General features: G+C 33.9%; 3 protein-coding genes across 3 annotated transcripts; 2 read left to right on the top strand and 1 right to left on the bottom strand.

Moving 5' to 3' along the window:
- Positions 1-530: 530 nt before the first annotated feature.
- Positions 531-10,617, bottom strand: Mcm3 (minichromosome maintenance 3). The gene is made up of 14 exons (XM_090101707.1): positions 10,421-10,617; positions 10,055-10,332; positions 9,710-9,884; positions 9,185-9,423; positions 8,468-8,707; positions 7,678-7,842; positions 5,063-5,261; positions 4,376-4,524; positions 3,490-3,580; positions 2,766-2,981; positions 1,928-2,068; positions 1,741-1,848; positions 1,145-1,284; positions 531-750 (listed from the first exon to the last, which is right to left on the bottom strand). The coding sequence occupies exons 1-14, from the start codon at positions 10,490-10,492 to the stop codon at positions 549-551; spliced, it is 2,415 nt and encodes an 804-aa protein (XP_089957833.1). The 5' UTR covers positions 10,493-10,617; the 3' UTR covers positions 531-548.
- Positions 10,618-13,297: 2,680 nt separating this feature from the next.
- On the top strand, positions 13,298-14,989 carry LOC149908283 (esterase AAEL000016). Its single transcript, XM_090102249.1, has 4 exons — positions 13,298-13,668; positions 13,837-14,034; positions 14,402-14,542; positions 14,760-14,989. The coding sequence occupies exons 1-4, from the start codon at positions 13,449-13,451 to the stop codon at positions 14,921-14,923; spliced, it is 723 nt and encodes a 240-aa protein (XP_089958375.1). The 5' UTR covers positions 13,298-13,448; the 3' UTR covers positions 14,924-14,989.
- Positions 14,990-15,146: 157 nt separating this feature from the next.
- On the top strand, positions 15,147-21,494 carry LOC149908282 (tRNA (guanine(10)-N(2))-methyltransferase TRMT11). Its single transcript, XM_090101706.1, has 9 exons — positions 15,147-15,317; positions 15,395-15,778; positions 16,002-16,136; positions 16,640-16,829; positions 17,119-17,192; positions 17,594-17,732; positions 17,938-18,136; positions 18,669-18,839; positions 21,374-21,494. Exons 1-9 carry the CDS (start codon positions 15,261-15,263, stop codon positions 21,492-21,494), a joined length of 1,470 nt encoding a protein of 489 aa, XP_089957832.1. The 5' UTR covers positions 15,147-15,260.
- The last annotated feature ends 793 nt before the right edge of the window (positions 21,495-22,287 follow it).

The raw sequence follows: 22,287 nt of genomic DNA, 5'->3' as shown, positions 1-22,287 counted from the left end.
ACATAACAAATTCTACCTTAGAGCCAGTCTATGTAATTTATAAGTTAATACCAAGGTTAATACAAATGACGATTGATGGCACAGATTCTTCTATGAAAATAAACCAAACAGGACATATAAATCTTGATTCATTAGAAATTAGAATACTAGTCATTCATTTTATTCAATTGAGTGGGAGAGACTAACTAAACCTTTCCTAATTAGTAGGATTTTTCCATTAATTTCCAAAATAAACCGCACAGCATGTCAAACTTGATATTTATTACACTTACTAAACTGGCAATACCACAGACCCACATAGCAATACTAAACACACATAAACTGACAACACTAGGTTGTCTTGTGTCATCCGTTCCAAAGTAACTGTAACCTCTCCAGAACTGAACAGCTTGCAAATACTTTTCATTCACATACATTGTTATTCTATGAAGTAGGAATGAGTTAACTCACTCTTCAATTAATCATTTGTTGATTTTTTTATAATTCTCCAAAATAAACACAAACAACATTTTCTAATATTGATTTTTATTAAACATAAACTGGCAACACTAGATCAAAAACACAATATCGTCTGCCATCATAACTTGGTTGTCTTGTGTCATCCGCTCTAAAGCAGCTGTAATTTCCCCAGAACTAAATATCGCGTGTGAATACTTTTCATTCACGTATGTTGTTATTCTCTCTAGTGGGAGGGAATTGGCTCGTTCTTCTCGGAATAGTTGTTGAAGCGCTGACTTGAAATCTGTTAACCTGGAATAAAAATTTGATATTTAATAGTATTAAGTTATTTGTGGGAATTTGGGAGACAATAAAAACTCAAAACTTGTATAACGGACACATTTCTAGTGAGCAATATAATAGACAATATTTTTTTTATAGAAACTGTATATTAACGATTTTTTAATAGGCGAGTGTGTTATTACCTCAATGCGATTGATTGATTCATTTTTTGAATGCATTTAAATATTATAGGAGAGCAATAAACGATAATTCAGGAAAACTTAATTTAATTTAAATTATTAATTAAGTAAAAGTTAGTATTCCTATCTTTAAAAAAATATGACTTTTTTAAGCTCATAACTCGATATTTTCATGTTTAACATTGCCTCATTATATTTTGTTAGGTGCTTAATAATAAAATTACCTATTGGTCTCAATAACAGTGGTTTGCGAGGGTTTCTTAGGTTCTGCGTCTGTTTGTCTGGCTGTATGCGCCCTCCGAAGTACTGCCTGTGCTTCTTCGTCTGACGAAAACTCGTAGGGATCTGTTTCGCCGTCTTTCTGCTGTTTATATTTAAGTATGTATTAATATGGATACTTTTGAGATTTAGAATACATATAACGAATGCCGAATAAGTTAAAATGGTCACTTATTCGGTAAAAAACATACATTAAAAATGTCTGCAAAATGCAAATACGGCGAAAGTATCTAAGATACCTGCATTCTTAGGATTATAAAAAAATATATGTAATGCAAATGTATGTTTCTATACTGCAAATTTTTAAAAATTAACTAGCGGTCCACCCCGTCTTCGCCCGTGGTACCTACATGTTTAAACTATCCTATCTCTCAAGTTGGATCGAACTGCACATAGTGTGCGAATTTTACAACAATCGGTTAAGTGGTTTAGAAGTCCATTGAGGACAAACATTGTGACACGAGATTTATATATATTAAGATATATCTATTTTTAGAAACGAAACAAGTTATGTACGACCAAGTTTAAAACATATACTAACCGTCCGTCTCGATCGTTTGGCTCGTGGTTGTGAGGGCGTCGTCTCGTTATCCGACGCTTCGTCACCTGATGACGCGCGACGTTTGCGACGTTTTTCTTTTGTTAGAACCTAGAATGCAATTAAATAAATGAGATTTTTCTGTTGGGTAGCTAATTATGAAGTAAATAGTAGCAAAGTGCCTGCTTACCCGTTTAAAGTACGCGAAGTGAACAAGTTCAATAGCGCATAGTGCATCCATTTCTGTTATTTGGAAACTGAGGCGACATTTTGCGTGTGCTGTGGCCAGACGAATCAGTGTTTCTAATGTACGAGCTGTTACTGGTTGTGTCTGGAATAAAATATATAATATTTAGTTATATGTTTGAATTTGTGCTGAGGAATGATTATTTATTAAAATTTTACTTCACTACATAGTATAAAACAAAGTAGCTTTTTCTGTCCCTATATTCCTTTGTGTGCTTAAATTTTCTTAACTACGCAATGGGTGTTGATGCGGTTTTTTTGTTAGATACAATTATTCAAGAGGAAGTTTTTAGTATATAATTTATTGGGTTTCAGACAAAGCAGGCGAAGTCGCGGGCGGAAAGCTAGTATGATGTAGCTCAACTACCTTCCGACCTATCGGTTACCACCTAATTTTCGGAAGTTCTTACCCGATCATTAAAACTAACAGGGAATGACTTAACCACCTAAATCGTCCTGGGGAATGCAAAATATCAATATCTAACGCGCTTGACTAATTCCATGCAACTTTTTTTCTTTTTTAAATTTTTAAAATAAAAAAAAAATGCTTCGCCACCGCTAAAACTGGAAATATTATGGCATCGTGGGCTCTCCTACTATAAATCGCGTGTAAAATCAGTTAAAATCTTTACTGTCTTATCACAAAAAACTTTAGACAGGGTTTAACTTTAAGCGCGGGTTCTCTTTAATCTGGTTTTGTCGTATTTCACTGTGTTTAAAGTTAGACTGAGTTTAAATTGTTTTGTGGTAAGACCATTAATTTCTAAAATTGAAGGATGTACCCTGGCCACATCGCTCTCCATCATATCCTGGTTCCGTAACTTGGTGTACTCATCAGCTATCGCATCAGACGCCTCCTGGGTCAGCTTGGGCTTCATCAGCTTGGCTATATGCAGGTATTTCTTCATAAACTTGGTGCTGAAGTACTGGTCCTTTTTGTTGCGGGTTCGACCATGGAGCAGAGGGTCGTATTTCTCGTATATTGAGTCCGTGGAGTCCTAGAATGGGTTATAAATACTGGATTTAGTTGAGGATTTTGGCAGGGAAATGATAGAACACAGCATTGTAAAAATAGGGTATTTTTATTCGAAATTTTTATAATTATATAGATAAAAAAAAAAGACGGGTTGCAGAAGTGAAAACTTGATTATTAACGTTGAGCATGTTTGATATTTTGGAATGGTATCCGTCTTACGCTTTTTCGATCAGGTCACGTGTCCTGACGCGAGTTTAAGATTTTATACCCATTACAGAAAAAGTGCTCAACGCCGCTAAAGAAGTTTTCACTTAAAAAAATGACTATGTAATTTATTAATTGCTATACGTTACCTGGGTCACTCAATTGTGTAGAAACATTCGTACGCGAATGTGAGTGACGAGCATAATTCGTAAATTAAAAAAAGAACTACAAATATTGAATTGTGAAACACTGTATAGATTATTTGAGATATAATTTTATTTTCTTTTCATTCCAACCAACAATACTTTTAAATCTATTTATAATACCTCAACATCATCATTATCAGGATTTTCTGTTGACAGCATGTCCACTGATGAACCCATTGGCAGCACTTCACCGTCTTGTTCTTTTGGATTCCTGTATAAAATGAAATTGTATTGATAAAATTATAAAACCGAACTGGTAAAGATCAATAAAGTCTATTTTGTGTATAGTTATAGCTTTAGATTAACCTTTGATAAATTAGCTTAAAATTTATCGAAGGCACTTAAAAGAAGGGGTTCAAGTAAAAAAAAATTGCTTCATTCACAACAAAAAACCCAGGTAATTTTTTTCACATACATTTGATATAGTATGATTCAAACTGAATGGCGGCTCGGAATATCGTACGATCCGATGCGGAGAAACCAATTTTAGGTATTAGCGGGACGTTAAGGGACGTGTGCGCTCGCACACGCACCTGCACCTAACTTCCGAACCGCCATTAAGTTTGAATCGAACTGTACCAACTAGTATAAAACTACAGAATACATAATAGTAGCTAAACGCTACAGAACGGACACTCTCCGCCTCCCGCCAAAATTAAACACTTACCTCCCCCGCACGATCAGTCTAAAAATGGTCCACATTTTTCTACAGGGACGATACGCAACAAAGATTGACAACATTAATCAAATTGACTTAAAGTAATTTTATTATTTTGGATTTGTGATTATCGTTTTTCGTAGAAAATGGTTAGATATTGTGCTGTTTACGGATGTATTTCATCAGAAAAACGCGAATTTTTTTTTACGCTAGTCAAAAATGTGCCAACCATTATCATAAAGCGTTAACACACACATTTGCAGTCTCTACAGTGTGACTGTCAAAACGGTAATTTTGTATGGAGTGTCCGGGGTGTGATAAAACTAAGTGCCCAATTCGAATACAAACCTATATCGATGCATCCGCAGTACATGCTCCGAGATCATATTATCATGGTCCGCGTCCGCGATGTCCAGCATCACGAAGAGCAGATCGAAACGAGATAACAACGAGTCTTGGAGCCCGATGTTCTCCATTGGCGTTTTGTATTGGTCATACTGAAACAACATGTTATAAATAATAATTTTAATTTGACAACAAACACACATGCACATGCAATTCTGAGTTAAGTTACGACTCGGCTTCGTAGTTACGACTTTTTCCCATTGTACATAGTAGAAAATATTCTGATTCACACAAAAAACAAAAATAGCTAGGTCAAAGAAAATAAGAGGGAATCAAATGGTGATTTTTTTTTAAATACGTAAATAGTGGTGCCACCGTTCCAGGGCTTCTGTATCATTTTTGTTTTTTAACATTTTTTCTAGTACAAAGATTCTCTTAACTTTTTGAAGTGAAACTTATTTTGGAGTGTTTAGAGTAAAATATCAATATCGCGTCATGTCAATACCGTTACGTCATGGAGAGGCTACGATTTTCGTATCTTTGAATCTTGTCAAAGAAGTTTCACGTCTGACTCGTGTGCTTGGCACGCACGCTCTTACTTTTTATTATTGCATCTACATAATTCAAAAGACTTGTCACGCAACTTACAGCTGCAGCGGTAAGGACCACTTCATTAAGCTGTGTACTCACCCGTCCATACACCGGGTTAGCTGCAGCCAACACAGAACAGCGCGCATTCAGCGCCGCGTGTACCCCCGCCTTAGCGATCGTAACCCGCCCTTGTTCCATCACTTCGTGTATAGCCGTTCTGTCGATGTCAGACATCTTGTCGAACTCGTCGATGCACACTACACCCCTGTCCGCTAACACCATGGCGCCGGCTTCTAATCTGTGAGAGATTTAACAAGATCGTGTGGCAACTCAGAATTAACTCATATAAATCTATATACATATATAAAAATGAAACCCGTTTCGCGTTGTCACGGCATCATAGCCCAGTGAAATTAGGTAAAAAAAGGGGTCAACCTCGGAATGAAAGATAATAAGCTGGAAATTGGTAAAAACCTTTGTTTTGTTACCCTAAATATTGTCTCAAAAGTCACAAATGCTATCGTGTCCGCGTCTTAAGATATTGAAGGTCAAAGGTCACAAAAAACGATTTTTCGCGAATATCTCGGTTCCTATTGCTTAAATGATATTTTAACCTATTATAAAAGTTGTAGAGTATAAAATTCTCTACAACTTTTGTCTAAACTTTTTTTTTATACGATCAGCCGTTTTTGAGGTAGAGCGCGAAGAGTGCGCAGCGTACAGTCATATATGAGCTAATGCAGGGTCAAGCGTGAGTTACGGTTATCAGTACGTTGTATAAAGTCAATTATTGACAAAAAAATTATAATTATTAAGCAATGTCCATTATTTCTGTACTTATTCTTAATTATTTATATTTAATTACTCAACTATAGTATATTATTAATTCTGGATTATCTATTTTAGTTATATTTTAAAATGAAAATACAGTAAGGAAATATATTTTAGATATACCTTTATTCATCATTAAATATGGCATGTTATACATTTATTAAAATGTGAGTTTAAATATTAAAATACTAAATAAATCTGTACAATTGTCAACACTTCCACCAACAAGTGTAGCAGCCCGTCAACATATCAATCGTGTCTACTACCAGATTCAAATGTGGCTAGGGAAGAACTTAGAACCTCAAGAATGGGGCTGGAAGCTTGAAAATGAAATCCTGGAGCCCATAACAACGTTATTACCTCCAGCACCAGCCGAACTACTAAACACAATATTTTGCAATTGCAAAAATGGTTGTGGTTCCCGCTGTGGATGCAGAAAATCAGGGCTACTATGTTCTTTAGCTTGTGGCCAGTGCAATGGACAAGCTTGCCTCAACGTTCCACTATATCCAAGTAATCCCGATGAAGAAAGCACATACGATCCTGAAATTCTAGAAGGTTTGGAAATGAATATGACCGATAATGAGGATGATGAAAATGAATTGAATATTTTAGACCGACAACAAGAAGAAGACGACGAAGAAGAAGATAACTAGCTTCCATTCGCAATTTCATTCGATTCACAAATTATTTTAATATTTAAACTCACATTTTAATATATGTATAACATGCCATATTTAATGATAAATAAAGGTATAATATCTAAAGTACATTTCCTTACTGTCTTTTTATTTTAAAATATAACTAAAATAGATAATCCAGAATTAATAATATACTATAGTTGAATAATTAAATATAAATAATTAAGAATAAGTACAGAAATAATGGGCATTGCTTAATAATTATAATTTTTTTGTCAATAATTGACTTTATACAACGTACTGATAACCGTAACTCACGCTTGACCCTGCATTAGCTCATATATGACTGTACGCTGCGCACTCTTCGCGCTCTACCTCAAAAACGGCTGATCGTATAAAAAAAAAGTTTAGACAAAAGTTGTAGAGAATTTTATACTCTACAACTTTCATAATAGGTTAAAATATCATTTAAGCAATAGGAACCGAGATATTCGCGAAAAATCGTTTTTTGTGACCTTTGACCTTCAATATCTTAAGACGCGGACACGATAGCATTTGTGACTTTTGAGACAATATTTAGGGTAACAAAACAAAGGTTTTTACCAATTTCCAGCTTATTATCTTTCATTCCGAGGTGAAACCCCTAATATGACTGGGCTATCACGCGTGAACGGGTGGACCGATTTCGATAATTCTTTTTTTATTATATTCCTTGAAGTATGAGGATGGTTCTTATGTAGACAAAACGTAAATATGTACGACGGGCGAAGCCGGGGCGGACCGCTAGTTTGAAATAAAAAAAAATATGAATTAAGAAATAATGTACAACAGTTTTTGCGCATGTTACATTTCAGTATACAACAAAGTCACTTTTCGCTGTCTGTGTGACTGTATACTTAGATCTTGAAAACTATTCAACGGATTTTGATGCGGTTTTTTTAATGCATAGTGAATATCAAGGTATTTTTTTTTGTATATAATTTTGGACAAAGTGGGCGGAAAGCTAGCCGAAAATAAATAGTTACATTCAACTTTGAACTCCATTTAAAACATTCAGAGAAAAAAAAGACGGGTTGCACTCCGGGAGTGCCGGCAGAAGTGAAAACTTGATTATTAACATTGAGCATGATTGATATCCATCCGTCTTACGCTTTTTCGATCAGGTCACGTGTCCTGACGAGAGTTTAAGATTTTATACCCAACGCCGCTAAAGAAGTTTTCACTTCAAAATCCATGTATTACCTTCGATCACCAGTCTCCGGGTCAGTGGTAACAGCAGCAGTGAGACCAACACCAGAGGACCCTCGACCAGTGGTGGTGATCGCTCGGGGGGCTGTCATCAACACATAGCGCAGGAGTTGGGATTTGGCCACCGATGGATCACCAATGAGAAGAATGTTGATGTCACTGGAAATATTTTTATTTATTTTTTAATAGTAATAAGGACCGATTTTTCAATGCTTGGATAAAACTTATCCGTCCAATAAAGTATTACACGATAATATTAAAATGTCACGTAAACTTTTATTGAATTTATATTTTTGGTTTTATGGCATTCAAATGCTTTATAAATATAAATTTATAAAGAATAGAATAAATTCGATTGCTCTGGCGGGTCACGAGTGGCTGAGTTGGTCAGGCATCCGCCCCGGAATGGCGCGAAAAGATGTGGGTTCGAGTCCCGCCTCGTGATCGAATTTTTTCTATTCTTTATAAATTTATATGACACGTAAACTGTCAAATACGGGCAATTAGAATACGGTTTTAAAATGGTAGTTTTATACATTATGCGATGAAAGAAAAGATAAATAAATTTTAATTTTATATTTTACTATCCTCAAAACAACCTACTCTAAATCAAGAGAAATTTAAAAAAAAAGACAGAGCTTGTGTCGAGCATACATGTCAGAAGTGAAACATCTTTGGCAAGATTCAGACACCAAACTCGTCGCCTTACTTCATCACGTGACGTATTTCCATGACGCGACTTTACGAAAGTTTCACTTAAAAATATATAACCAAAGTACCTTACCCTCTTAATCTTGTTCCATTAGGCAGTATCTTCTCCATTCCTCCCAGTAATTGACACAATATGGCTTTCTTAATAAAATCGTGACCATGTATCGAAGGTGCTAGGGACTTGCTTAACAATTCAAACATGTCTGCATTTGTGCGCTTCGCCAGTCGCTTACATAACTTTATGTCTTCTAATGTAATGTTGAGATTCATTTCTTTGTTTATTTGTGTCACGTTGTTGGCTATTAGGATTGTTCTGAAAAGCAAGTAATTTCAAATGAGAGATCAGGAATTTTAAATGAAAATTCATTTGTTCATTGTTAAAATATTAGGATACTAGCTTTCCGCCCATGGCTTCGCCCGCGTTTTCAAAGAAAAACCCGCATGGTTCCCATTCCCGTGGGAATTCCAAAATAAAACCTATCCTATTTGTTAATCCAAGTTACCCTCTATATGTGTGCTTAATTTCATTGTTATCGGTTCAGTAGTATTTGCGTGAAAGAGTAACAAACACACACACATCCTCACAAACTTTCGCATTCATAATATTAGTAGGAAGGATTTTGTTAATAGTTCAGATTTCACTTCCCGTAATTCAATCTTTACAAAGCAACATGCACAATTAACTATTAAAAAAAAAAACAAATATAGAGCAGGTCTTTCTTAAGAATCAAACAATAATTGCACTTAAAAATTATATTAAGATGAAAATTTAAAATAAGTCCAAACTTACCTAAAAGTGCCAGCTGTAAAACTGCCCTGCTTTGACGGTAGACATCTATAGTTGCCCACAATCTGTACCCTGTCTCCCGGCTTACACATGTCCACTAGATCATCATCGCAGACCACATCGACACTCCTCGGAAGCTGTCCAGCAGGAGCTTTTTCAGGCATCTCTTGTACTGTGAGGGTCTGGTGGTCTTTATATCTGGATAAACCATATTCAGTTTCTAGTGGGTTGCCTTCATCATCCTAGAAATTATAAGTATTTTTATTTCAACTAGTATATAAAAGCATATTCAAATAAATAATAGGGACACACCAAATCACTACACATACAAATAAACAATAGAGACAGATTCTTAGTGTTGTGTTGTAGAAATGTATTTTTTACTGTTAGAATTTGAAATTATTTAATTAAAACTAAAAGTATCAATCTAATAAGTAATACATAACTTGTTGTCTTAAAAGCCAGACATGTTCCAATATAAATTAAGTACTTCTCTCCAACATGGTTTAATTCAATTGTAAATTTTACCTTAGTAGGATAAATAGCAGTAGTAGGAAAAGCTTCAAAAGACGTAAGATCTGTGTACTTCCTTTCCATAACTTTTTTTGTAGCAGGACAGTAGTGGACACTCCTTACTACCTTTGGTCTTACCAGTGACACCCTTGTGACTATTCCTTCCACACATATTAGATTACCCAAATACCTGTAAATTAGTTTATATAACAATATTACAATATTATTAATATAAAGTTGTATGAAGTTAAATAAAATGGCTAATTACTTTAGTACCTAGAATAACTTTAATTAGTGAGCTATGTATGTTCATAAGAAAGCTAATAATACTGCTAAGTAGTTCGATAGGCTTCGACGCACCTTGATGTTAAACTTCTTGGTGTAACATGCTTAGTACCAAAACTTCCAGAGAATGCAACAAAAAATTCTTCCTGTTCTTTTGCATATGTTGGGTCTATTGACGACACATATTCCTTTAGCGCTCTTTGAAACGCTATTTGTTCTTCAAAGGCATTATCCAGCAAATTCTTTGCTCGATCTGGGTTCTTTCTTCTTAAATCATTTATGTTAACATTTAGTCGCTTACTTTTTTCTCCTATCATTTGCTTCACTCGTTCCATGTAAACACCTTGATCTTCCTACAACAAACAAAATTGCAATATAACTTTTCGAATAACTTTTAAAGAGTAGAAATAGGTTACCTTAAAAACAATTGTTTATAATTACCTCATCATCTAAAAACTCCAAATATTCTCTTTGTAAATCTCTTAATCGCTGATCGAAATCACCGTCTTCCATGTTTAAAGTACTGATTGTATTATTTTAAAAGAAAACTTCTTATTTCTGATAAATAACAACAAAATGCGTTAAAATTGAACTTGACAATTTACAAGTTTTACCGCGAAAACGCTGTAACTTTTTAAACGTCAAATTGCGAAGTATTTTGACGTATGGCAAATACGTAAAAGTTTTTGCGGGAGCCAAGTTTGGTGAAGACAGATCACTTCTGGTTGGTGAATGGTGAGCTTCAGAGCCTGTGCTCAGAACTGCGGAGCTGCGGTAAATGTGGGTAAAGCACAGGGGTAAAGCTATTGCCATCGCATCGCTGAGCCGGTTGGAGCACAGAGAAAGTGATTTAGGTTGGAGTGGGGCTAGTTAATTGCTCCGAGGAGTGGGGGTGTTAGAGTTTTTCGTTACGGAATTTTTTCATTCAGTCGCCGCCCGCGTCGTCACGCTCAAAGTTTGAGATAAAAGCTATGCAATCTTAATATATGCTATACTTGCATTTTAGAAACTGATTAAAAGAAACATCCAAAATCCCTCTTTTGGATGGGATTGCCAAAAATAAGAAGAGAAGGAAAAAATATTTTACCGTTATCAATTAAAAATAAAAAAATTCGCAAAAAAACAAACGTACTGGAAATACCGTAAACTGTATATTTTGGGTGTCTTCCGATATGCACTGCGACCACTGTAAGGTGTGACGTCAATTCAGTATACTATGAAGCCGTTCCTTTATAGCCAGTTATACTGGTTACGATTTAAAACGGAACGCAATCCAGTATACTGTCAGCCGCATTTTTTGACGCAGCATTCAAATGAGTGTATCAAAGTTTTCTAGAACATAAAAATAAACTGTTTTGGAGTACTGTCCAATTAAAAATATTTTATTAATATTAATTGTAAATTGAATTTATAATATAATAAAAGTAAGTACTTTTTCATAAAAAAGAAGTCTTCCGATATGCACTGCGACCACTCTAAGGTGTGACGTCAATTCAGTATACTGTGAAGCCGTTCCTTTATAGCCAGTTATACTGGTTACGATTTAAAACGGAACGCAATCCAGTATACTGTCAGCCGCATTTTTTGACGCAGCATTCAAATGAGTGTATTAAAGTTTTCTAGAACATAAAAATAAACTGTTTTGGAGTACTGTCCAATTAAAAATATTTTATTAATATTAATTGTAAATTGAATTTATCTTATAGAGTCTGTCAAGCGAGTCTAGTCCCATGAAAAAGGCGGCAAATTCAAAAATCTTTTAGGTGTCAACACTGATATAGCATGCTGAAAACTTATTGATACTTGAATTTTTGATTAAAAAAACATTTTTGAAATAAATAAAAAACAGCATTTCAATGTAAGTATTTATTTGTCACAATCAGAACTAAAATCAGAATCAAGAAATTCAATGCCATCATATGAAAAATCACTGTCAGTATCATCATTACGCACAGAAATGATGAAAGTAACCTGTCATAGCAGCAATTTTTGTCAGATAGTCTGTTTCAGCTTTCATTTTTTTATTGTCTTCTATTCTATGGCTATGACTTGCTTAACTTAATTATAATGAATTGTGCTTTTTATTAATTCATCATCCAAGGTGGCTGAAAAAAAACAAGAATTTTTATAGTAGTTTTCACTTAAAGATGCCCCAGTAAGTTTCAAGATCATGAACACGTCGTCTGGATCTAAACCAAAACGGAAATCGTGATCACATCACAGTAAAATTAAAAAGTTAGACAATTGTGCTAAAAGTATCAACACGTTGTTGCCAACCTACCTGAAGTTGAAACGATTTCATCCAAAAGTCGTCGTTTTTGCGATAATACGTCGTCAGATTCACTCTGTACATGATTATATTTATTAATCATTGTAAACAACAAGCTCCTGACACTACTTTTAATAGGTTTCGGCATTATAACATTAAAAAACTCAACAAAAACCGGATTATTACGAGGTTACAACTGAATTTGTGACAATCTGTTTGACAGATCATAGTATTGCCATTATAAGAAATCAGTAAAAGGGTTGTGGACTCGACTCGCTTGACAGACTCTATATAAAATTCTCATGTCACAATGTTAGTCTGCATACTCCTCCGAAACGGGTGGACCGATTCTCATGAAATTTTCTGTGCATATCGGGTAAGTCTAAGAATCGGCCAACATCTATTTTTCATATGTACCACGGGCGAAGGCGGGGCGGACCGCTAGTAATATAATAAAAGTAAGTACTTTTTCATAAAAAATAATAAAAAAGAACTTTCAGCTCGTATTGAACATTTTCAACACAGTCTAATAAAGTTAATTTTTGCAATTCTTCCATTGTTTTATTTATTAATCCAAACTAATTACAGAACTTTAAAATTTTCTGATTATACTGTAGCTTTGTTTAAAAGACGTTAGGCACTCGAGTGGTTTTGACTGATCATATTACTTGCTCTGTGGACTGATCACGTGATCAAAGTACTGCGAGTACCTTACCTCGAAAACGCCAGTGCTCACAGTAGAATATGGCGGCGATTAATGACGTCATACATTTCCCTAGGGTACTGCGGCAGTATACTGGCAGTCCATAACGGAACGAATTTTTCTACAGTGATAGCACTGTGCAGTGGTTGCAGTGCATATCGGAAGACACCCTTTATTTTACAGCTTGGATATAGTTATCTGTACTTGGATTAAATTTGGAATGAAAGAAATTGAAGATCGATCGCTGTTGCTTCGCTGCGTGCTGCGGTTTCATGTACAGTCTGTACACTGACAGTTGATATATTTTGACAATGACAAGTGACTCTGTTGACATTTGGAGTTTAGATTTGCTCCGAAACGACGGCCGACTTATGTTCAATTTTTTAATATTTATTTAAGTTTAACACAACAATATTATTATTCTTACCGCAAACTCATTTTCTGTTTTATTTAAATGGATTAGAAAGGTTTCTGTAAATCCAACAATAGTAGTTAAAATGTCTGAAGTAAATTCAAATTCTAACCAATCTCCGCCGACAAATAATAAAGAAGAGAGGAGAAAATTAAAAATCCTCGCTTTTCATGGATACAGACAAAACGGCACTGTGTTTAGAGCGAAAATTGGATCGTTTCGTAAAGTTGTGTCGAAATATGCTCAATTGGTATTCATTTCCGCGCCACATAAAGTTTTAGTTGAAGAAGGAGGTGGCGATGAAGGTAATTGAATTATACTTGTAATTTAATTGATCTCTGTGAATCCCTAAATTATATAAGTTTATTATTAACTAACATTTCATATAATTACTTATTTCGTAGTAAAAATAGTGATTCTTGTACACTAATTTATCAAAAATGCATTTAAGTCAAGTCATATTTTATCAATAGATGCGCGATCCTGGTGGTTCAATGCTGAAGACAATACATACAGTGGTAAATGCTTGGGAGGTCCTGCCATTGGTTTTGAGGATACATTACGGTTAATTGAAGATGTGGTGAAGGAGTATGGTCCATTTGATGGATTCATGGGTTTTTCACAAGGCGCCTGCCTTGTAGGGTTGTTAGCTGCTATGCAGCAAAAGGGATGTAAGTAATCTACCATATTTTTATTCATAATTTTTGATTAATCAGAAGAAGATTTAATGTTTTAGAGCATTTACTGAAAATCACAAGAAAAACTAAGGTTTTTAGCACTTGCGTAAAAACATATTCTATTGGTTTTATAAACAATGAAATTTAAGTCACAACTGTACACATATGTTTGTAAACCTTATTGTTTCTTATAATAAATATACATATGTATATAAAAAAAAAATAGATGAACTTTAGAACTATTAAACAATACTATTATATTGTAATATTTTTATTTATTATTATTTATTAGACTAAATTAGAATAAAATAAAAAAGATGAATTATGTTAGATTTGTAGTTCAACATTTGCTTCATTTCAGATTTACCATATACATTTAACTTTGCAATATTTGCATCAGGATTCCGATCTGGTAGTTTAGTTCACAAGGGTTTCTATGATGAGGATATAAAATTACCATCTTTGCATGTTTATGGTGAAAGTGATTCAATTATTCCTAAAGGCAAGTAAACAAAATCTATTCCCATTTTCATATTGAATAATTATTTTAAATATTAATTATTTTTAAGTTGTTTTATCTGTGATGTATTTTAAATCAATAAATAATCGTATTAAAAGCCTGCTGCTTCCATGATTCACTACAGAAGATTAGCATAGAAAAAAAAATTGCTTATTGATTTTATTATGATTAAGATTTGGAAATTGTTTATTTTTTACAGAAATGAGTGAGTCCCTCATAAATCTGTTTGTGAAGCCAATAATTGCTGAACACTCTGGGGGGCACTATGTGGCATGCTCTGGCTCTATAAAGGATGCATATTTGGATTTCTTACATGATAGGTACCAAGATATAGTAGAAAAGCCAGAAGAGAAGAGACCCTAAAATTAGTACAGAAATTGTAAATAAGAGAAAGTATTTCGAATAAAGTATGTTTGACATAAATATAAATATTGTTTTATTTGCCGATGATTAAGCAAGCAGAGTATTTTTCACAAGAAATGGTATCTAATAAATTTTAACGTAAACTAGAACGTGCAGTTTTGACATAATATAATTTTGACAGAGGAGTGGGACTGATTTCTGTCAAAAAATGACATGTAAACAATTCTTGAGGTTATGTGGCATGAACTTATTTTGAATATAAGTGTAAAATAAAATGAAATAAGAATTTATTATATGCAAGTGATACTTGTAATAAGCACCGATAACATAAACAACCATGTCTCGACGATATTTAATGTGGTTCGCACACGAACATTTAGATTTTCGTCATGCTGTAAGTATTTTCTATTACTTTAGAAATAACTCTCTTAAAAATAAATCACTTACTAAACTTACGATCTATAATTACAGGAAATGCACAGTATTCTGTCCTTGTTGAATATAAACATAAAGTTCATTGAAAAACCGTCTATAGATAAACCATATTGGATAGTAGAACTACCGTCGGAGTCTTGTGTAAAAAAAATTGCTTCGAGGTCAGTTTTGTTAAAGAATTGCATAGAATTATGGTCAAGAGCCAAAAGTGAAACAAGATTACACGAAAACCTTAAAAGTGCTGTGAAAAATATATCAGGACAGTGGATAGTCCCAACTTCAAATGAAGATGTTAGTGATACTCATATTTGCCCAAGTGAACTGATAGAAGCTTGCAGTGGGAAGGAAAATTCTTTCAAGATAGACGTAGAAACATTTTGTAAGCATTTTACTATGAAAGAAAAAGTTGATAAGATAGAGGTAATTTTAGGAACTTATTTTTTAGATTTTAAAACACAATATTAGTTAAAAACCAATTATTTAAATCGGAAATATATTATGGCAAACACATGGTGTATTTCAAAAAGTATAAAATAGAAAAATGTTATTCAATATTGCAATACCTATATACAATCTGATAATTAAGACAAATTAGATTTTTCCCTCAAATGCTATCAGTTTGAATAATATGTTGATTTTTTAGACATTCAGTTATTTACCACTAGAAGGGCCAGTGAAACTGAAAAATCCTGATATCACACTCTCCTATATTGAGTTCTATGGAGTGGACCCAAATAATGTACCGGAGCAACCTTGTGACTTATTTTTTGGAAGATGGGTGAGGAATCAATATTTAATATAATTAAGAAAATAATTTGGACTTATGCTATAATGAACTTTTTAAACACAAAATCCTTGAATTTAATGAAAATTTTGAAGTTTTAACAATGCAATGAGTAGCTAGGAAGTCTAAACCATCATAAGAAATTTCAATTCTACCTTCAAAATATTTTGTTAATCCGTCAGTCCTCGGATCACAGACACAATAGAAAATCTATTGTGTCTCGGCCCGATCGGGCCGCTCGGTGGTCAATGGGTTAAAACTTTCAAATAAATTTATACGATACTAGCGGTCCGCCCCGGCTTCGCCCGTGGCACATGTTTACGTTTTCTCTACATAAGAACCATCCTCGTACTTCAAGGAATATAATAAAAAAAGAATTATTGAAATCGGTTCAGCCGTTCTCGAGTTATGCGCTTACCAACACATTTTGCGATTCATTTTTATATATAAGAAGATTATATGATATATCAATAGATTAATATTTATCTATTTTCCAGGTGGCAGATGGTCAAAGAGATCTTATACAAACACATTCATTGAAGAAAAGACAATTTATCGGCAACACAAGTATGGATGCTCAGCTGTCAATCATTATGGCAAACCAGGCTCAAGTGGCAAATGGTGATCTTGTGTTGGACCCGTTTGTTGGCTCTGGTTCTTTGTTAGTTGCTGCTGCACATTTTGGAGGTGATTTGTTGCTTTATAATAAAAAAATAATGTTGTGACCAGAGACAATTCTATTTTTTTTTTTAATTTTTAAAGTTAACATTCTATTGCTTTACATTCTATTTTATTAACAAACAAAAAAAATCTATCACAGTTATGTTAACAGTTCTGTTCACATAGCTGCTTTTCTTTTTCATTCTATTTTTTTAATTGCAAGATAAACAATAGAGTTGCTTTGATCATTGGAAATGTTTTGGGTAGAAAATAACCAATCTTAGTAACGAATTGAAATAAGATTTTTTATTAACAGGATATGTATGGGGCTCAGATATTGATTTTATGATGTTACACGCTAGAACAAGGCCGACGAGAGTTGGGCAAAAGGTAACAATGTATGTATTATATTGGGTTTTCGGTGAAAGGAAGTTACCTGTAGTATTGAATATTTACATTTAAACAGACAGCAAGTAAAAAAAAGAAAGTATTGACTATGCTATTTTATGTATTAGACCAAATTTATAATAATATGTAGAAAATATAAGTACCAATGCATATTTTTTTTTAGTGTTCTTTAGACGCGTTGAGAGTAAAATTTCAAGGACGCGTAATTGTAATAGCGTCACGTCATAAAATAAATCTACGATTTTGATATCTTTGAATCTTTCCAAAGATGTTTCACTTCTGGCACATGTGTTCGACACACACGCTCTTTTTTTATTTATTGACGACTGTTCTGGTATGTTAATTGAAAAATTCATATTTCTTATTCCATAAAATCTTAATAGGTGCGACACAAAGAAGAAAGTATAAAAGGGAACATGAAGCAATATGGAATCCAGTCGCGATACTTGGATGTTGCAGTCAGTGACTTTTCTTTACCTATGTGGAGAGATGACTTAAAATTCGATGCTATTCTGACTGATCGTGAGTATTTAAAATTCTAATTTTTTTTTAGATCCATAACTTTTGTTTTGTTTTCGTGACGATAAATTTAAACTATACAGTATTATTTGTAAATTTAATTTATTAGTAGAAATAAAAATGTTAACAAAAAACATATTTGTGAAATAAAGGTGATTTTAGATGTTCACACTAAACATGTTAAATATATTTTTGTTTGTTTTAACAGCTCCATATGGTGTCCGAGAGCCAACAGAAAAGATCGGGATAGAAAGAGACAACTATTCATTACTAGAAGAGCATTTAGATAATCACATACCTTCTAAAGTTGAATATGGCCTACCACATATTTACAGTGACTTGTTGAACTTTGCTGCTAAGCATTTGAGGATTGGCAGGCGGCTTGTGTGTTGGTATCCTTTGGTTAGGTAAATATAATTGGTTGTCATGCTTGAAAATATAACAAAAAAAAATTCTACTTGTGCTTACATTTTACTATCGCAACTAATTTTTAGTAATTACTTGCAAAATTACTAAATTACAATTACAAATAATTACAGTATTTTTTTTGAAAGAGCCATTAGTAATAAAATATTTTTGGCCGTGCAGCGCCATCTAGTTAAAAAATTGCCATAATATTGCCAAACTAATAACTGAAAACTAGACAAACTTTGCTTAAATCGTATTCTGCCTTATTGCATACTTTCGTTATAAAAAATACCACCATCTTAATCTTAATACTATTATAAAGGCGAAAGTTTGTATGGATGTTTGTTACTCTTTCACGTAAAAACTACAGAACCGATTACAATGAAATTTAGCACACATATAGAGGGTAACTTGGATTAACACATAGGATAGGTTTTATCCCGGAAATCCCACGGGAACGGGAACTATGCGGGTTTTCCTTTGAAAACGCGGGCGAAGCCGCGGGCGGAAATCTAGTTTTATATATTTCAGGGAAGAGTACCGCGAAGACCAGCTACCCTCGCATCCATGTCTAGAACTGGTGGCCAACTCTCAACAAGTACTGTCGAAACTAACCGCGAGGAGACTGCTCACTTACCAGAAGATCAGTGACGAAATACCCAACATGCCACATGATCCTAATGCTGGGGCGCATAATTTCAGGTAAAATTATCTATTATAAGTAATTTTATGAGGCATTTTTGCGATCCATAATTTTTTCAAGTACGGAACTTTTGTTATTATTACAGTGCACTTAGTCAGTCACAACATATTTCATTTTTTTTTTAATTCAAAAACTAAAGAAAACAAAATTTATCGTTTTGCAACGTAGAGTGAGAATGAACTATAGAGACGACATCGGCGTATACCCGAACGAGATGGCGAATGCTTACGTCAATGTTGCCAACTATTACAAAAACTTTTTATCCGAAAAACTGGCAAAATATCTATAAATGTTTGGGTATTTTTTTGTAAGATAGGTTTATGAAGAAAAAGACAGATTTGAAAAGATTTTGTTATTTATTAACTTAACTAGCGACCCGCCATAAAAACGACCTACTTTAATAAAAAAGTACTGGAAATAGTTGAAATTAAAAGCAAATTAAACGAAATACATTTATTTGAAAATGAACAGCAAAATGACGGTAGAAATAAATGGGCAGAGGTTCCGCGATAATGTGCGCGCGAGTAGCAGACGAAAATGGACGACTCCGCCGCTCGTTCGTTCTTATAAAGGCGCGCCGCACCGCGGTGAAGAAGGCACGGGGGGGTGGCCTTCCGGATTTTACTCCAACACGGCCTCTCCTGACGGGGCAGTGCAGCGTCCTCGCTGCCTTCAGTGGCAGCTGCAGCTCGTGTGATAGGGCCAGCTTCGCAGTCTTCAGCGTTATGATGTGCATCGTAACCTGGAATATACAAAAAAACCGACATTGAAAAAAAAATACTTAAACCAATGCAAATGAGGAAAACTGAACCGGAAAACCGAACCGTGTAACAAACTTTACACAAACATTAACATTTAATATTAAAAAAACATTTCACGATTTTGGGGAAATTTTTACCCTGTACTGGTATCCCTAATGTTAATCACATGATATGTTTACGTCTATTTCGATGAAAATATTATATATTTGTAGATAATTTCACATTAGAGTTAATGAAAATGTATCAACTATATCCAGTTCTATAAAACAATATACTTCAAATAAGTTTACTTACGTGTGAAAGATAATATTTGGTAATCTTCGTTCCGGCCGATTTTTACAACCAATCACACTACAACGCACCATATTTTCACTTAAAGTCGGATTAAAACAGATCACTGTCAACGTTTATTAAACTTTGAAGTCACCTAACAGCGAGAAAAAACAGAAAACTAGCAAAACAATGGACTGTAGCCGCTTGTTTGGGACAAACTGCCTTTGTCCCCAACAAAAGAAATCGCATAACATGAGAGAAACAAAAAACAATGTTTCTGTCTCGCTTGCTCTTAGCTTTATAGTCATAAGTGTATTTCTCTCACGCATTACTTGTCATTTTAGTGCCTCCTCTATGGTTCATTCTCACTCTACGTTTTGCAATCATTTTATGGGCTTCATCCATTCATATTTCGTTGGTATAGGTCTACCAGAATCTGATGGCATATTTATATTTAAGAAATAAAAGATTTTAATGTGGCAACTTATTTGACAACTATCAAATTGGATGTCAAATTATTTGTCTTTTTTGCAGTTGATGAATAATTTTTAGGATTTTGTCTAAAAAATCTTCGAAAATGTCGAAAAAGCCGCTGTGATCACAAGCAAGAGGTGTTGTTTATAATGTGTATAGAAAAATATTTGATGAAGAAGGGTCAAACACATCACAATTTTCAATTTAGAAGATTTTATTGGTAAATTGGACTTACCCGCTTTGATACTTTCAATTAAAAAATATTATATGTAGGTAACTATAATATTGTTTGTTGATTGGAATATAATTTTATGAAAACTTATTACAGGAGTTTCCAATACGGCTATTCGTCAAGTCCAAGCTGTCCAAGTAAATTTTATAATGTGTGTATCTGTTAATACTTACGAAAATAAACATAGTTTTATTTTATTTTTATTTTCTATACTAATATTATAAAGAGGAAAGGTTTGTATGTATGTATGGTTTTCACGCATAAACTACTGGACCGATTTTGATGAAATTTGGCACAGATAATCTTTAGACCCTGAGAAAGAACATAGGCTACCTTTTATTGCGAAATATGTACCACGGGCGAAGCCGGGGCAGACCGCTAGTATTTTATAAAAAATTATAAGCAGTCTAGTTTTCTATCGATATAAGATCGATATAACATCGATATTTTCACATGGCATAATGATAATGAACATACAAATATAGGTATGTGTAAATAATAATATGTATTACCTGTATAAAAGTAATATGTATATTATACATGTAAGTATGTACCTATATAATATTAAGTGGATATCTCATTATAAAGTACAGTATTGTCCACTTATGTAATGTGACTAATGATATTGAGAACAAACTAAAAAACAAGCAGTATCAAGATCGTTCAGTCCATTTTCCCTAGGGTTGCACACTCAAAATTTTGATTTCCCTAATTGCCATCAGATTCTGGTTTACCTATATTAATACAACGAATTATTTTTTGGGTAGATTTGTCATATATGTATGAATTTCAGAGATAAATACTTCGCTGTTGGTGAAATTTCAAGGCGGGAGAAGAAAGAGAGGCGTGCGGAAGAAATAGCCAACAGCGCTATCTATATCAAAGCAAAACAAGAGAAGAGTTTAAAAGAATAAAATTAAAAATATTTTTATGAATTTGGTGTTTCTTTATTACACCTTTAGATAGTTTATAATAGTAAACCTAATAATTAATAAATATACAAAAAAAAATCCTGATGAAGAATAAGTATTAATTCTTACAGTAAATCGCGCAAATCCTCCCACACAACTTAACCCCAAACGTGAAATTTTATTCAAATGAAGACGATGAAAATATCCTCGATTTTATTTTTGGTATAAAAAGACTTCACGAACACATTTTCACGTGAAGCACGCGTGAGCACGCGGCTCATGTGTATTGTGTTTAAAACACGAGTTATAATGACTACTTCTAAATGGTACGAGATATTAAAATTTCACCTAAATATGCTTAAAGTTTACATCACCCATTACTTTTCGTTCCTCTTCACGTATCTATCCAAATCGGAACTGAAATATTTGACGTAAATGCTGCTGTTTATTGCGATTAACGTTGACGCATTGCGTATAACGCCGCAGGTTGAAGTCAGTATTTAAATGAAACTAAGCACATTGGTAACATAATTTATTTAGGAAATGCTAGCGATAATATATAGCGATAAATGATAACACAAATACATAGACATTCCTTAATTCGCTACCTACATTGCCTTTAACATAAATTATACTAAATCCCAGTAAATATATACGAACCACACATTCAACCACCCGTCCGATTAGGGCCCTTCTGGCCTCCTCCACTCAAGCGACAGCTCAAGCCGAGGTTCGTGGTCCCCGTGGCGGGGGGACGCCCTTGTGCATGTCGCTACCAGGGTGAACCTTCAGTTCA

Source organism: Colias eurytheme, chromosome 5 (genome assembly GCF_061535395.1).
Source record: "Colias eurytheme isolate Ceu_HAF_F1 chromosome 5, ilColEury1 Martin Lab GWU primary, whole genome shotgun sequence".
Classification (NCBI taxonomy): domain Eukaryota; kingdom Metazoa; phylum Arthropoda; class Insecta; order Lepidoptera; family Pieridae; genus Colias; species Colias eurytheme.
Note: the sequence above shows the minus strand (reverse complement) of the source record. Positions and strands in the feature narration are given on the sequence as shown.

Coding starts and splice junctions, on each gene's coding strand:
- LOC149908282 (XM_090101706.1), top strand. CDS start 15,261: ATGTCTCGACGATATTTAATGTGGTTCGCACACGAACATTTAGATTTT. Junction 16,830..17,118: donor TGCTGCTGCACATTTTGGAG/GTGATTTGTTGC, acceptor TTTTATTAACAG/GATATGTATGGGGCTCAGAT. Junction 17,733..17,937: donor CGATGCTATTCTGACTGATC/GTGAGTATTTAA, acceptor TTGTTTTAACAG/CTCCATATGGTGTCCGAGAG.
- LOC149908283 (XM_090102249.1), top strand. CDS start 13,449: ATGTCTGAAGTAAATTCAAATTCTAACCAATCTCCGCCGACAAATAAT. Junction 13,669..13,836: donor AGAAGGAGGTGGCGATGAAG/GTAATTGAATTA, acceptor TTTTATCAATAG/ATGCGCGATCCTGGTGGTTC. Junction 14,543..14,759: donor TGATTCAATTATTCCTAAAG/GCAAGTAAACAA, acceptor TATTTTTTACAG/AAATGAGTGAGTCCCTCATA.
- Mcm3 (XM_090101707.1), bottom strand. CDS start 10,492: ATGGAAGACGGTGATTTCGATCAGCGATTAAGAGATTTACAAAGAGAA. Junction 5,262..7,677: donor CCGGAGACTGGTGATCGAAG/GTAATACATGGA, acceptor AATCTCTCACAG/ATTAGAAGCCGGCGCCATGG. Junction 2,069..2,765: donor TGGAGAGCGATGTGGCCAGG/GTACATCCTTCA, acceptor ATTTTATTCCAG/ACACAACCAGTAACAGCTCG.